Here is a 14,685-nt window from a genome sequence, read left to right on the forward strand (position 1 = left end):
CCCAGTGCGGATGGAGGTAGTGAAGCTGCATGCAAGCTGTGGGCCTAGCGACAGTGCCCAGTGCGGATGGAGGTAGTGAAGCTGCATGCAAGCTGTGGGCCTAGCGACAGTGCCCAGTGCGGATGGAGGTAGTGAAGCTGCATGCAAGCTGTGGGCCTAGCGACAGTGCCCAGTGCGGATGGAGGTAGTGAAGCTGCATGCAAGCTGTGGGCCTAGCGACAGTGCCCAGTGCGGATGGAGGTAGTGAAGCTGCATGCAAGCTGTGGGCCTAGCGACAGTGCCCAGTGCGGATGGAGGTAGTGAAGCTGCATGCAAGCTGTGGGCCTAGCGACAGTGCCCAGTGCGGATGGAGGTAGTGAAGCTGCATACAAGCTGTGGGCCTAGCGACAGTGCCCAGTGCGGATGGAGGTAGTGAAGCTGCATGCAAGCTGTGGGCCTAGCGACAGTGCCCAGTGCGGATGGAGGTAGTGAAGCTGCATGCAAGCTGTGGGCCTAGCGACAGTGCCCAGTGCGGATGGAGGTAGTGAAGCTGCATGCAAGCTGTGGGCCTAGCGACAGTGCCCAGTGCGGATGGAGGTAGTGAAGCTGCATGCAAGCTGTGGGCCTAGCGACAGTGCCCAGTGCGGATGGAGGTAGTGAAGCTGCATGCAAGCTGTGGGCCTAGCGACAGTGCCCAGTGTGAATGGCCCAAATTCTCACACATCTCACACATAGCTGTTGTTTGCCTCCAGTGACCCAGAAATCACCTTCTTAGACATTTTGATGGTCGGTGTTCAAACTCCTTTTAAAAGCTAGAAAGTAAAGTAGGGTTTTGCGATTTCTGCAAGTTGAAGTTCCTCTCGATGCTGTTGACCTTCATGGAGTTTAACGTGTCCTTTTCTCATACGGATCGTCCTGTGTTTCGAGCGACTAATGTGTGGGAAATGGAGCTGAGTGTACATTGTAGCTGAAGCTGGGATTACCCAAAGCCTATTAACCCCCTGACTGATCACTAATGATTGACCTGACACCAATGGTTACCACTGAAGACTGCACTGTTGCTTCAGCTGGTACCTTTGTGTCTAAAGACTAGATATGAAGCTAGTTGCTGGGTGAAGCTTGTTTTATGTTTATTCTCAGTGCGCCTTCATGCCACAGCAGTAACATGTGGGCCTCGTTGGCTCTCTTTCCTGTTTCTCAGTACAGCTTTAGTGCAAAAACATAATTAATAACTCCTTTGTTGGTGCGGCCATCAAAGAGGCACAGACACACTGATATCTGGATGGATGTAGCGGTACTCTGGGTCATCGGCTAACCATTATCTTACCATTATTTATTATTTATCATTATTTTTATTTAACATTATTTTAACCATTATTTCGTGTTAAGTTTTCCCTTTAGGATGTTTATGAAATGCACAGTGATCCTGAAATGCCAGCTCTCCGTGTTTATTTTCCATATTTTTAAAAAACTTTTTAAAACTAAGCTTTAAATTATTACAGTATATTTTGTCATCCAAAAAGAGGTTTCTGGCACAAACTTCCCCCAGCTTGGCGAGGATCTCAGCGAAGTGAAGAGGGTTACCAATTAATTTGCTTCCTTGTTAGTTCCGTAGGGTGACTCAGTGGGTAGCAGAGCTACAGTACCTCACACTCCCAGGACTGGGGGTTTCACGTGTGTGTGTGTGTGTGTGTGTTATGTTTATATTACATTGTGGGGACCAAATGTTCCTCATAATGTAATAAAAATCTGTTATTTTGGTGTTGAGGGGACCATATTTCAGGTTTTGGTTACTTTATATTTGTTTGGTTACTTATGGTTAAGGTTAGGACTGGATAGGGGTTACGGTCGTGATGTTGGGATTAGAGTTTTCCCTAAAGATATGAATGGAGAGTCCTCACAATGATATAACCTGTGTGTTTGTGTGTGTGTGTGTGTGTGTGTGTGTGTGTGTGGAGTTTCTTCTCCCAGTCCAAAAACATTCAGTTTGGTGAATTTGCATAAATTCCCCATGTGTGTGTGTGCTCTGCAATGGGCTCGCACCCCATCCTGGACATTCCTCTGTACCCAGTGTTGCCTGATATAGGGTCCACGCCGCCCCGGACCCAGTACTAGAAAAACAGTTGGAGGATGGATAGGTTTCACAATAGTACTAATAATTTCCAAAGCTCTAAAATTTTGAAAGAATACATAGATATAAAAAAACACAAAAATCCCTTTATTTTCATGAAGATCCTGCATTAGTATAATCTTGTTATTATGACTGTTTTTCTTAAGTAAGAATGTTTCACACTAGACTAGCTTTTGGATAAAGGTGGGAAAAACATGAGCTTGTTGCTGTGTGGCTTAAAAAGGGCCGTCGTAGCTCATGTTTTTACACGGTAGGCATCCCACAAGACAGCAGCATTTCATTGTTCGAGGTCTCTTTGTCAGCCCTGCAGAGGCCTTGGCCGGACAAGCCGTGTTTTCCATGGGAAACTTCAGCACCGTTGTCCAGGCTCCGTTGGGGCACAGGGGGCACCGAGCGACGTGCAGCATATTCTCAGAAACCAAAAACCCGTGAAGGGCCTCATTATGGTGGAGTGGGCGCGGGCAAGCCGGACCCTGCTGGCTCTGCAGGGTTCGACAGGCAATGTATGCATGGGAGAGGCTGCGAGTGGCGCTGCCAGACTGGAATGGGTAGAAAAAGGCTCTTGTTTTTCTTTGGCAGCTTGAGTGGGCGGCGGGGGGGGGGACTGTGTACAGGGTCCGTTATTTATTAACGGCAGCCAATGATTGGATCTGTAAAGCATGCGGCCATTTTTTTTTTGTGTCGCATGACAACTATTGCAGTTTTTTGCATTTCCCTAAACTGCATTTTTAGAGGTATTCAGCTGCATTAAAATCACTAGCTGGCAAAGAATTTGAAAAATATGTTCTGTGATGGAGGTTTAATGAAAGTGAATAATTTCTTAGCCCTGTACTGAGAAATGTAAAAGAGAGGCATACCCAAAACGAGAGAAGACGAGTAAAGATGTATTGATTTATTTCTTGTAGTGGGTAGCACAACATCACTAATAGAGTCCGAGGTTCAGCACCAAGGAGGGAAGCCGTTGGCTGGTTTCTTCTGATGCGTTGAAAGTTCAGTGGACCCAACGGTGAAATATTAGGACTACCTGTGCAAGAGGTAGGATTGCGACAGCCGAGCATTAACTGTGTTCTACAGAGTGATTCCTCCCTCACGTCGTGGCCTCGTTCCTGTAATGTCGTCTGTAATCACATCTCTGAGGTGACGGAAAACTCCTTTGAGTTGCTTAGTCACATTTTAGTTGTTGATCTTGTTAAAGCAGATGGGCAATACATGGGAGATCTCTAAATTCAAAAGCCATGAGTGCCGTGACCCTCTGCTGGGTAAGTGGAAGACTGATGGGTAAATATTAGTAAATATGATAAATGTTCATTTATATGCATGTCTGCGACTTTTATTGGCGGTAAAGCTTGGAAATTGGAAATACATAATAACAGAGAGACTGGGTTTTATAAGTGAGATAATATTTGAACATCTGGTGTATGATGCAGCAACTGAGCGGCTTAGTAGTATTGTCATCTCAGAGCTTCTGTGGTTCGAGTGAGAATTCAGGCCCAGCTCCCTTGGTGAGGATTTTGGATGTTCTCCCTCTGTTCACTGGGATCTGTCTCGGTTGGTTCCTTGCCACAATTCAAAAACATGTTGTTCAGGTCACACTTTGTGTACGTGTACGTGCGAGGGATTCGTGGAACTGGCGTGCCGTCTGGGGTGTGCCGTGTCTCGCGCCATATGTTTTCTGGGATTGGCTCCAGGAACTGATCGGAAAAGCAGGAGCGCTGGATGAATGCTTCACAGAAATGCAAAGAGATTCCGTTTTAGAGAAATAACGTGTTGATCGTATCAAATGCTGCACTCTGGTTTAGCTGTAAAAAGGTGGTCGCAGATTGAGTATTAGCTACTGACAGAAAATTATATCTAACTTGAACTCCCACTGGAAATCCCCTGTTTCAAGCTTGAAAGCCTGACTGAAAGGGTTCGAGCAATTAATTGGAAGGAGTCCTTTAAAAGATGCAATAAAAGATTTTTTTTCCACTTAAAACTGATTAGACATAGACAGAGAGTATTTAAGCTAACACACTCCACTCCAGGCCTGTTTTCAAGAGGTTTTCACCTGATCATTTCTGAAAAATGCTGTAACTGGGTTGAGAACGTGTCTGTTGCTGTTGCTGGGGGAGTTGCTATTTTTGTGCAAGACTTAATCATGTTTTATAATTTTCCAAAATATAGGGTCTTTATCTTGAAAATAATTATGTAAGGGGTGATCATGCATATATAGATTATTTTATGTTGTTTTCAAAAGCATGGGTGCTATTGTTTGCAAAATAATGAATAAATGGTTTGGATAGAATATGGGGTCTGGTAGGAAGGTAGGCTAGTTTAAATTTTTTTGTAAAGGCAGAATCAACTAGATATTTCAGTGACCACTCAGACTGATCTTGATGTTAGGAGCACTTCTTTGAAGTGATGGTTTTGGAAAAATCTCCGCAAAATTATTTTCGCTAAGGGGTTAGGGTTATAATAAAGTACCAGTCCACGAAATGCTGTTAGATGACACTGCAGTAATTTGAGAGGTGAGACTATTTAAATCACATTGTGAATTGTGGAGTTCTGATGTTGCAGCTTCATCTAAAAAGTTGAACGATAAAGCCTTTAATGACCATTTCGTATCCCAGCCCAGACCTGAAAGTATACATTTAAAAAATGTGTTTGTAAAAGCATTTTATTTCCACAGCAGTCTTCTTCCTGGGGCGGGAAAATGTATTTCTTCAACAAAACTACTAGCATTGACAAAAAAATAATATGAAAGACAGACAGACATAATAGTTAGAAAATTGATGGTTAATTGCTAAAAAAATGCAGATGGGTTGTGAATGTTTGCAATCTTTAAGCCTCTTTTAGGTATCTGGTTGAAAAATAATACATTTTTATTGAGAATTTGTCTCAAAGCAGTTTGGAAGTAAAGGATTTTTTGGTTATTCACCACTTAGGTCTCACTTCAGTGAGAAACAGTGAAAGTATTCAGCACAGTGTTATATTTAGAGAGAGATCTGAGTCATTAGACACTCCAGCAGATGTGTTGCTTTTTACCATAAATTTGTGAATAGAAGCTAACAGTTACTCTCACCTTGTCCCTAGTATTTCTGTCAGTGACACTAATGAGAGTAAAATATGGATTATCTGCCAGCTTAACTTCTTGTATCACTTCATTAGCCATGGAATCGACTTTTTCATATTACACCGAATTATGTTCCTTCTCCTTGCCCACAAGCTTTCATTAACTGACACCTATCAGGAGGATAATAAAATTGTATGTCCTCCACACTTGGGTCTCCTGCTAATGTCCGGGGCGATAATGCCGTTCAGCATATTACAAAAACAGTGCAATTTGTAAGATATATTTTATGAAAAGCAGAAAAGTACTTTTACATGCAGGCAGGCAGTTGACACATTAGTTTCTTTAATTTATTGTGCACTATATTCAAAAATGGGTCAAAAGTTTATTAGCGCCTTTAAAATTAAATTAGAGGAGCTTTAGAACTAGGAGTTCCTTTGCATACTTTGCTAGTGATACTGCAGACAATATTTTTAACAAAGTGACAATTTTAAAATTATGCGAGAACATTTAAGTTGTACCTCAGTAGAAAACACTGATTTGCTAAATTATTTGGTTCCTTTAATCTTGTTTATTTCATGCAGTTTTAAATCGCACCATTTGAGTTTTATATTTCGTTGTTATTTCAAAGAAATGTTTGTCAATGCTGCTGATCCTTTGTTAAATTTTGACTTAATATACTGTATAATATCACTTTTAGGATTAGCCATTATTGAAAGACAAATGATGACAAAGGCGCAGTAATCCCCTGGAAGATGGGAGATCGCCCTTCCCACAGATTAATACCCTTCTAAGTTAATGAACCTGTTTTCCCTTATATGAGGTTTTTCTCTTGTGAAAATTCATCGCAGTCCTCTTCGATTTTAGGGACTCTCAATGCCCGTTCAGCTTCTCTTTGTTCACCTGGCTTTGTGCTACACTGTGTTCCTCACACTGCGGATCCCCTTCGATTAAATCCAAAAACAGTTTGTTCGTCTTGCTAAAGTGACATTTCGTCTGCTTTGGCTCGTTCAATGAAAGTCCCATGTGCTCGTTCGCAATGATTCCACTGCCTTTAATATTCCACTATAAACTCAAAGGAAATCTGTGACTGTGTGCCTTTAAGACACCCTGATGGCTGCACATATGTTATTTACCATCCAGAAACTACTTGACCATTATGTGCTTGATTGCCTTCTATATGCTTAAGCTTGTGGTAATGGCTCAGATAAGCAGCCATCACTGCACCTGTAGGGCACAGTCTGAGAGATTTTGGTAAACAGAGAGCAAACCAAGTAACAGACCTGTGTTGCTAAATCGCCTTTTTCCAGATTGAACACCCCCCTCACCCAGCAACAGCTAACGTGAAACTGTAGCTTTTAAAAGCAGTGCCAGCGGCAGCCCTTTCTTTCCACGAGGGGGTAACCCATCAGCAGGGTTAAGCCGTCAGAGGGGGTGGGAGGATGCCCCCCAGCCTATCTGCTCTGTGATACAATCTCCCGGCTCTGTCTAGCTTCACTGCCGGGGAGGGGTGGATGAGGGGGCATCTCCGGCATAGAATCAGTCACCGGCTTATCGCCTTTCCTTGGGGATTGGTAATAACCGGCACACAAAAGGTAGTGAGGTATCGAGCTGAGGCACCTAATAGCAATGGAGACGGCAGGCAGTGCTGGGGGTCCTGTCTCGTACACACAGGGCCGTCTTCGTTTATGCCTCTTCCGTTTTCATCAGGTGGTTTTTCAACAAAGTTCAGAAACTGTTTTGAGCCCTTCACTATGAATTTATGGTATGGATACATACATGGCAAGTTTAGGTAGGTCTTGGTGCTTAATAGAATCATTTGAATTATTTTAGAGTGGCTTACCATGTAGCATGTGGCTCGCATACTAATGGAAGGTTCCCAACAGATATAGATACCGGTGAGTTTTATTTCTGTATTCCGAAACACAAATCCAATACACTGAGTCGGTAGGCAGGTCGTGACCAATCAGGATCTAACAGCACAGTGGTGAGTCATCGTAGGTCATACACACGGGAGGAAAGTCACACACACAAAAAAAAAAAAACAGAAACTGGAACTGAAGCTCAGATCACAGCTTGAAAGCAAGAAACAGGACTTTGCGACTACGGCAAAGTCATAGGGGCTCAGATGTCCACACAGCCGACGAGCCCCAGGTGAATGTGAGCTGATTAGTAATACGGTGAGGGGGCGTGTTGACGACGGTCTGTTACAGTTCAAAAGGCAGCAATGGGTATAAATGTAGAAACGGTTTGGTAACCAGCCTTGGGTTCTTCATCAAAGGCCGAAACGCAGCTTGCAAGAGAGTTAAGGCCTGGATGCAGTGAAACTTGCAGCTGGATCATTTCAAGGTGTCATATGTTAGGAAGGCTTTGGTGTCGGTTACTGTCAGCACTGACACGGAAGGTAGATTTCTTAATTTCGGCAGCTTGGATTTAGAAAGCCTAATTTTTAATTATAGGAAAAGCTCAACTTGTGAAGATGAAACGATCAGGAAGATGCTGTTTTGATTTGATTGCAATATTGATTGAAAATCCTTTGGCTGCTGTCCTCTTTGTTTACCAGACGTGTATATATATTTCCTGTGTGGGTTGCCTGGGGGGAGGCGTGATCCTTGGATCCCCAGTTGTCCAGGCATGAGCTGTAGCTGTCTAACGCCAGAGTCTGACTGTGACTCATACTCCATTAGCATCATGAGCAGAGACAATTCTGATTGTGGTGGCCAGGCGGAGCCGCCACCCCCCACCCCCCCCCAGGCCTCAGCTTGCGTCAGACAGCTGTCAGCCACTCGGGTGTTTTATGTGGCTCGTGCTGATCGGCAGAATCACAGAATGCACCCAAACAAAACTGATACGTTAAGTATTAAATCGCAGTGAGCCGGCTGATTTGGGAATGTTGAGACTCATTTCCACCTACTGCTTCCCAGGGGTGAATAAAAGGATTGTTTAATCATAAGCAAAAAGAAAAACATCATTCATAGTTACGAATTTGGTTTGAGTCAACAAAGTTTTGGCATTCATTTTAAAAAACTATGTTTTAAAGCATGTGGAGTTGTTCTCTACTTGTGTTGATGCTCGCTTTCTCTGGGTATGATTGTTAATGTCTGTGTGTGTCCTCTGACTTGCATCCCATGCAGGGCATTCTCCTGCCTTATGCCTTGTGCCCCGAACTACCTGGGATAAGTTACAGGCTCACTGTTGAACCTAAACTGGATCAGCAGTTTTAACATTTTAACATTGTCTATACTGCAGCCTGTTCTTCTTGAGGCGAGTAATACCATACTCTGGGTAAAATAGTTCAGTCTTAATCAAGGCCCAGTTCTACAAGCCAGAGAAATATCAGCTTAGAACTCAGTTCAGAGGATGGGAATAGACAATGAGAACATGCCTTTTGTCACTGGATTAAAACTGCTTTAGTTCAACAGATCAGGTGCATGCTGGGATGTACGAGATTAGTTTTTGAAAAAGCTGATAAAATTGTGTATGATATCAAAGGGGATCTGTGTAAGCCTTGTTGTTTCCTAGAGAGCTTTGCTGCCTTCTCATGTCTTTTTTTGTTGTTACTACTGCCACCTAAAGCTGAATTTGTGGCACTGCATTAAGTTAATGGTTGGAACCCTCTTTGGTAATGAGCTGTATTCAGGGGTAAGAGAGTGTTCTGGATATGATATGCACACTAGTTTAATGCAGGGGGCTTCCAATTTTATTCAATTTTTCAGAATTATAACACAAATTTAAACCAACGTTGCACTATCCGCTAAGAGTGTTTCTTTGCCGAATCATTCTTAATGTCTGTTAAGTTGGCTGCTCCTGCTTCATTTTCTGATGAATTAAAGAGCTGTTTTGATCCTCACACAGGTGAAAGAAGCTATGCAGAGAATCCATGACAGAGGCAACATAGGGAAACTCATCTTGGATGTGGAGAAATCCCCCATTCCACTGGTAGGCAAATTAATATCTTTAAAAGCATAAATTGGTAAAACCAGGATAGCTAAACGGGAAAATGTTGGTGGAGCTAAGATATATATATATATATTTTTTTAATGAATCATCTGATTACTAATGTGATCACATAACTGACCTATTGAATGTATCTAACGTATTGCTCACTGAAGAGGAAATTACAGACAAACTTGGCCACAAGCCTGAAAAAATTATGGTTAATTCTTATTAATTCTATTTTTGGACCCCCTCATTACTCTAAGTGGTTGAAATGAGATGAGATACATAAGTCTGATGTACTTAGGATATGTTTTTCGGCAGGACAGAAACGAAGACCTTCACATCGCTAGTTTCCATGGAGACCGTTGTTCATGGCAAAAGTACATTTAGAAGCAAAAGTCAATGTTAACATTGTCTAAATATCTGCAACTGTGATCCAACCCTGCCTGTGCCGCCTAACTGCATTGCCCTTTCTCAAACCATTAGATAGATGGGCAATCGAAATGAGTTACCCATCATGCTCCTTTGCCGTGTCAATGGAGACTCTGACCTATGAAATTGAAATCATTATTATTCAGCAAAACATCGTCTGGTCTGTAAAAATGTAAATTTGTTTCTTACTGAATACCCATGGGACATGGTGGCCCTCTGCTCAAGTGTGATATCGTATACCTGAAGCTCTGTTTTGCAGGCAGTTAAAAATTCATGCAGTCTCACTTTTTCTCCTTTTCTCCTCCTTTGCAGATATCACTGAGTTCACCAGATATTATGCTAAAGCTACCATTCTGGTCTTTCGTCTCCTAGTGTTGTTTCCTTCTCTCTATGCATAAAAGATGCCTGCAGATTGAGTTTCTGCCAGCTGTCTTTATAACGGAAAGTACATTGCTGATGTTATTTTTTTCTCTCCAGTGAATTCCAAGAAATAGATTCGGCAAATATAGTTTTGTCATAATGACAAATGCCCGTTATCTCGGCCTGCTGGCTTTTGGAGTCGAGCCGCTCATCCTGGGGAATTCGGGCAAGCTCCCTGAGCGGCGCAACACGTGCAACGGTGAAACACGGATGCCCTCAGGAGAGCCGTGACATGGCTTAGTGGCTTAGTGGGCACCTTTACCTTTCAGATGGCCAACGACAGCACAGAGACGAGTGAGGCGGGTGAGGAGGAGGAAGAACACGAAGGGGATAATGACAACAAGGAGCGGATGCCCTTCATCCAGTAAAGGCGGGCACTGAGGGCTCCCTGGCTGATGGAACCACGGAGACGGATGGGGCGGGTGGGGCAGGGGTGGGGGAGAGGGCAATTTAAAACGGAAGACCGTTCACCCTCGAGTCTGTGTGCAACAGCTGTAGTACAGTGTGTGTGCCGTCGTATCTGTCCGCCAGTCAGCTGAATTGTGGGGGGGGGGAAAAAAGAAAAAAAAAACATGGCTTGTTGACAGTGTTGAACAACTTAAGTGCCATTCCCAGTCAGTATTCAAACAATGTTACTTTTGTGTTGCCAGCCAAACTCTAGCTACCAGATGCTTGGCCGTGTTTACAGCCTCTTGGGTGTCCGTTTTGCCGTTTATTGGTCTCAGTAGAAATGAGTGAGCGTGTGCGTGAGTAAAATTGCTGTAGCAGTGGTGATGGCAGTAAAATATATATATATATATAAGAAGGAGAACCACTTTTCTGTGTGAGCCTGTGTTGTTCCCTCATTTTTCCTCCAGTCCCGTTTGGCCGGCAGATAAAAGAGAGCAGTACATCAAAGATCCCGTCTCAGCACAGCCGGGGCATGCTGCTCCTGTTCTATTCAGGTTCTCCAAAAGACTATCTGAAAGCACCTTGCTTGCACCATGCTATACCTACACTACAAAGGGCAGTTCTCTGATGGCATTTCTGGGTGGAGAGATTTTCTGTACCCTTCAAAATATTTTCTCCTACCTAAAGTGCAATGGGCATAGATGCTTGTGGCTGTTTGGGGTGACTTGCCAGGTTGCCGTTCTGAAGCTGTGATGCTCTGATTCTCTTTGTATTCCCCTCACCCCAAACCTCCCCTTTCCAGTCCGTAGCTCCAGCCTGCTTGTACTCTGTCTGAGCAGGACCTGCATGATCCCAAGGCTCCTGATTCAAATGTCCTTCTGGTAAAGACAAATAAAGCATGTAAATTTCACTCTGTCGAACCACATCACTGTTATGGAACCTCCAGAGGGATCACCTCCTTATAGAAAGACTTATCATATCAGAAAAGTAGTTTATGGTTGTGCTACTTCCCAGCCCCTTCATCTCAGTTCTGTCCTTGTGTTGTGTTAAATGCTCGTACCTAGAAAATTATGTTTACCTACTAGTGCCTGTATATTGTATATGATAGAACACAAGCTAGGAGCAGTGTAAGGGACTTGGGGAACCAGACACAAAGCTTGTAGCTGAACGGACGAGCTTGTGGCTGCAGATTGAGGGGTTTAAAAGTATTTGATTTAGCCAAAACTGTAGGGTTTGCCCTATTGTAATTGTGTTTGCACCCTCACTAGAAAGATATCAGTATTTGGTATGAATACCAATGCAATCAGACATAGGGTTTTTCCACAAAAACTTGTTTTGTTTTCCCTTGCTGAATAAATAGCATAAAATATGATTATTGCATAAATCTTCTTTTCACTAAAGAATCGCACTACTTTCACACTTGCATGTAACTTCTATTTTTTTTGCAGCTGTTAATTTTGTTTTAAAAAGGGTGGTAGACATGAATCTTTATCAATTTGACACTTTTTGGTTTCTTTTTACGCACATAAAGAAGTTCACTTTTCAGTAATGAGTAATATAACTTTTGAAGTTCAAATTTTACATAATTTTTATTCATTTTATTTGTAATGGTCAGATTCATGTAGTAGCAGGGAGACGAGATTTTACTTACTGGTTGATTTGAGCAAGAAACATAAATCAATATGGGACCTCTATTAATTGACAAGGGTGAAGTTTTACTGAAATTTGTCATTTATTTAATTGTATGTCTTTATTTTATAACAGGTCTCAACCAGGGGGATATGATTATATATTACACAAGCCTAAGTCACAATATTTCATGATTTTAGTTTTCATTTTTTACATGTTGAAATATTAGAAATGACCATGTATATGTCTGACAACAACTCTTTGGGATATGTTGAAATTTTAGGTATGTCTCGCATACCTTATATTCTGTTACAATACTAAACAATGTTACGTTATACTGGTGGTTTATCAGCATTGATAATATTTTGTGAAAACAGTGGTTGCTCATAAAGTCTGCCATCACCCCGGAGACTTGACAGAGGGTTAGTGAGCTCAGCGGGAACGTGAGCCGTATTGCTTGATAAGCCTTTACTCTTCGAGAAGCCTAGTGATTTGGTTCTCTTTAATGGAAGACCAAAAACATAGTGTATGCACAAGGTATGTGTGGATGTGGGAAACAAGGTCATTTTAACTAAAGGAAATTCCAGGTAGGACTCAAAGGATCTGGACGACTCTGCAGTGTACAGAATATGTGTTTGACATGGTTAGATGGCTTTTCAATTTGCCTTAAAAAAATACAAACTGCATTTGCTTACCTGTCAGCTCAAGCCTGGATCTAGATTAATATGGGAATATTGTTTAACTGTGTTTGTTGTTATTAGTGTTCCTGTTCTGTTGTGCACACGAAGCCAGTTCTGTTTACATGAATAAAGTCATCAGTATGGTAATCTGGTCTGTGCAGTATTTCATTTGGCTGCTGGTTTTCAGTTCAGTGATCATAACAAACTCTGAGGTAGAGTAGTGGGCATAATGCCTAATATGAGCAACCAATTGTGATAAAAATTTAATTAAAAATCTATTTCAGGGGTGGGTCGGTGGGTGGGTACATAGCTGGACGAGTGGGTAGGTCATTGAGAAAGGATCCTTTAAAAAAACAGGCAACTTGATATGAATCTTAACACGTGCTGTTCTGTCTGTAAAATTCAGAAAAACAATGTTAAATGATTTATATCAAGTATAGTAGCTGGGGGATGACCAGGGGTGTCTGTTTCATGCATAGAAGAGAACGTGTATGAAAGGTCAACCAGAACAAGATGGATTCCCTACCATTAAACATGTTTTCTGTCTGAAGGTAATTTGTACTTGAGAAAAAGGTGTTACAGTAACTACAGGATCGGGGGGGGGGGGGGTAGAATTGGAGCACTTCTCGATTTATCACATGCTTTGTCAGATATATATATATATATATATGCACATCTATACTGTCCTGAATGTCACCCTGCAAAATAACCCACCTTTTGACCCTTAATGTTGCAGCTAGTGTTCTGTTCGTACTGGGGCCGGGTCTTCAGCTTGAGGGTCCCTGGCTATTCAGTGGGATCTTATCTCTCTGACTCATCCTGCCTCATGCACACCTCCCAATTGTGGCAAAAGCCTTTATGTATCTAACTGAACTATATTTATCCCACCAGGACATAACAGTGTCAAAATGTATTGTATGTAAGTACATATATAGTAGACACTTTTGTCCATAAGTGCGTCAAGTTAGAGAACAGGGTCAACCAGCATCTATGGGGAAGTTGGGGTTAAGTGCCCACTGGTGCTGTTCTGTCACAGAATTTGAACCCATAGAGCTGTAACCCACTGGGCTTCACACCAATCACAAGCTGTATTATCTTCTTTAATATTGTGATATTTCAGTTATCATATTGATGGGTGAAGAGTGAAATTTCATATCCTGCATATGACAACGTGGAGCATACAAGACTGTCCTCATGATGACAGACAGCAGCTTTCATCCACTGCTCAGCTGCCGTGTTAAACGGCTTGACACATAATCAGGTTGAATGTTAACTAAAGGCTCTACACTTCTCTTTCTATCAGAAGCCTCATGCATTTCAGTACTAAAGCCAGATGATGGGCCCATTTTACCACCAATGATAATGAGACATTATCAAGTAGTACCACAGTGATTAAATCTACTGTTTCATTTTCACGTAATGTGAATGAATCTGACCTTCAAATTTCAAAGCTCCATCTTCCCTTTCAGCTGCTAGGGCATTCTGTGTGCTCTCACTAATGTGCCTACATATGGCTCTGAATGCTCAAATAGCTATACAGACGCTCCTCTACTTACGAACAAGATTCGTTCGTAACTTGAAATGTTCGTAAGTCGTTATTCAACATCATTTTAAGGGTATACACAAGTACAAAGAACTAGGATGCTGGGAGTACGCACGCTACGCTGCTGCGTGATGGGAGTAGCGGCCAGAAGTTGTACTAGGCGGAATTGGCGCACAGGAAAAAAAATTGATGTTGCGGACAGGAAACGGGAGCCCAAGGAACACCATTTGGACTTACAATCCTCTTCGTTCATATGTCTGAAAGTTCGTAAGTTGAAAGTTCGTAAGTAGAGGAGCTTCTGTACATCCTTCACATTCCAATTGCATACTAATCCAACATAATTACAGTTTACTTTCAAATTTTTCATTAGCATTTTTATATGGGACCCTAACAATCACGAACAACAGAACAGGATCCAAATTATATTTTAATATGATGAGATTTCATAGCTACTATTTACCTTCATGATTTATCAAAAAGTGGTGATTCTGAT

At 42.1% G+C, this 14,685-nt stretch overlaps 1 protein-coding gene across 3 annotated transcripts in view; it reads left to right on the plus strand.

Annotated features, from left to right (window-relative positions):
- The window catches only part of vat1l (vesicle amine transport 1-like), a 34,393-nt gene extending 24,030 nt beyond the window's left edge, over positions 1 to 10,363 (plus strand). Inside the window, exons 9-11 of one of the 3 annotated variants that reach the window (XR_002835646.2) lie at positions 3,023 to 3,145; positions 9,015 to 9,098; positions 10,220 to 10,256. Coding sequence is in view for 1 of the 3 variants with exons in the window: in XM_023790845.2 (XP_023646613.1) it covers positions 9,015 to 9,098; positions 10,220 to 10,318 (183 nt within the window). In the remaining 2 variants the exon portion in view is untranslated. Of the gene's footprint in view, positions 1 to 3,022; positions 3,146 to 9,014; positions 9,099 to 10,219 lie in introns of all 3 variants that reach the window. The other 2 variants (XR_002835645.2, XM_023790845.2) reach the window with 2 other exon arrangements.
- The last annotated feature ends 4,322 nt before the right edge of the window (positions 10,364 to 14,685 follow it).

This window comes from Paramormyrops kingsleyae, chromosome 11 (genome assembly GCF_048594095.1).
Source record: "Paramormyrops kingsleyae isolate MSU_618 chromosome 11, PKINGS_0.4, whole genome shotgun sequence".
Lineage (NCBI taxonomy): Eukaryota > Metazoa > Chordata > Actinopteri > Osteoglossiformes > Mormyridae > Paramormyrops > Paramormyrops kingsleyae.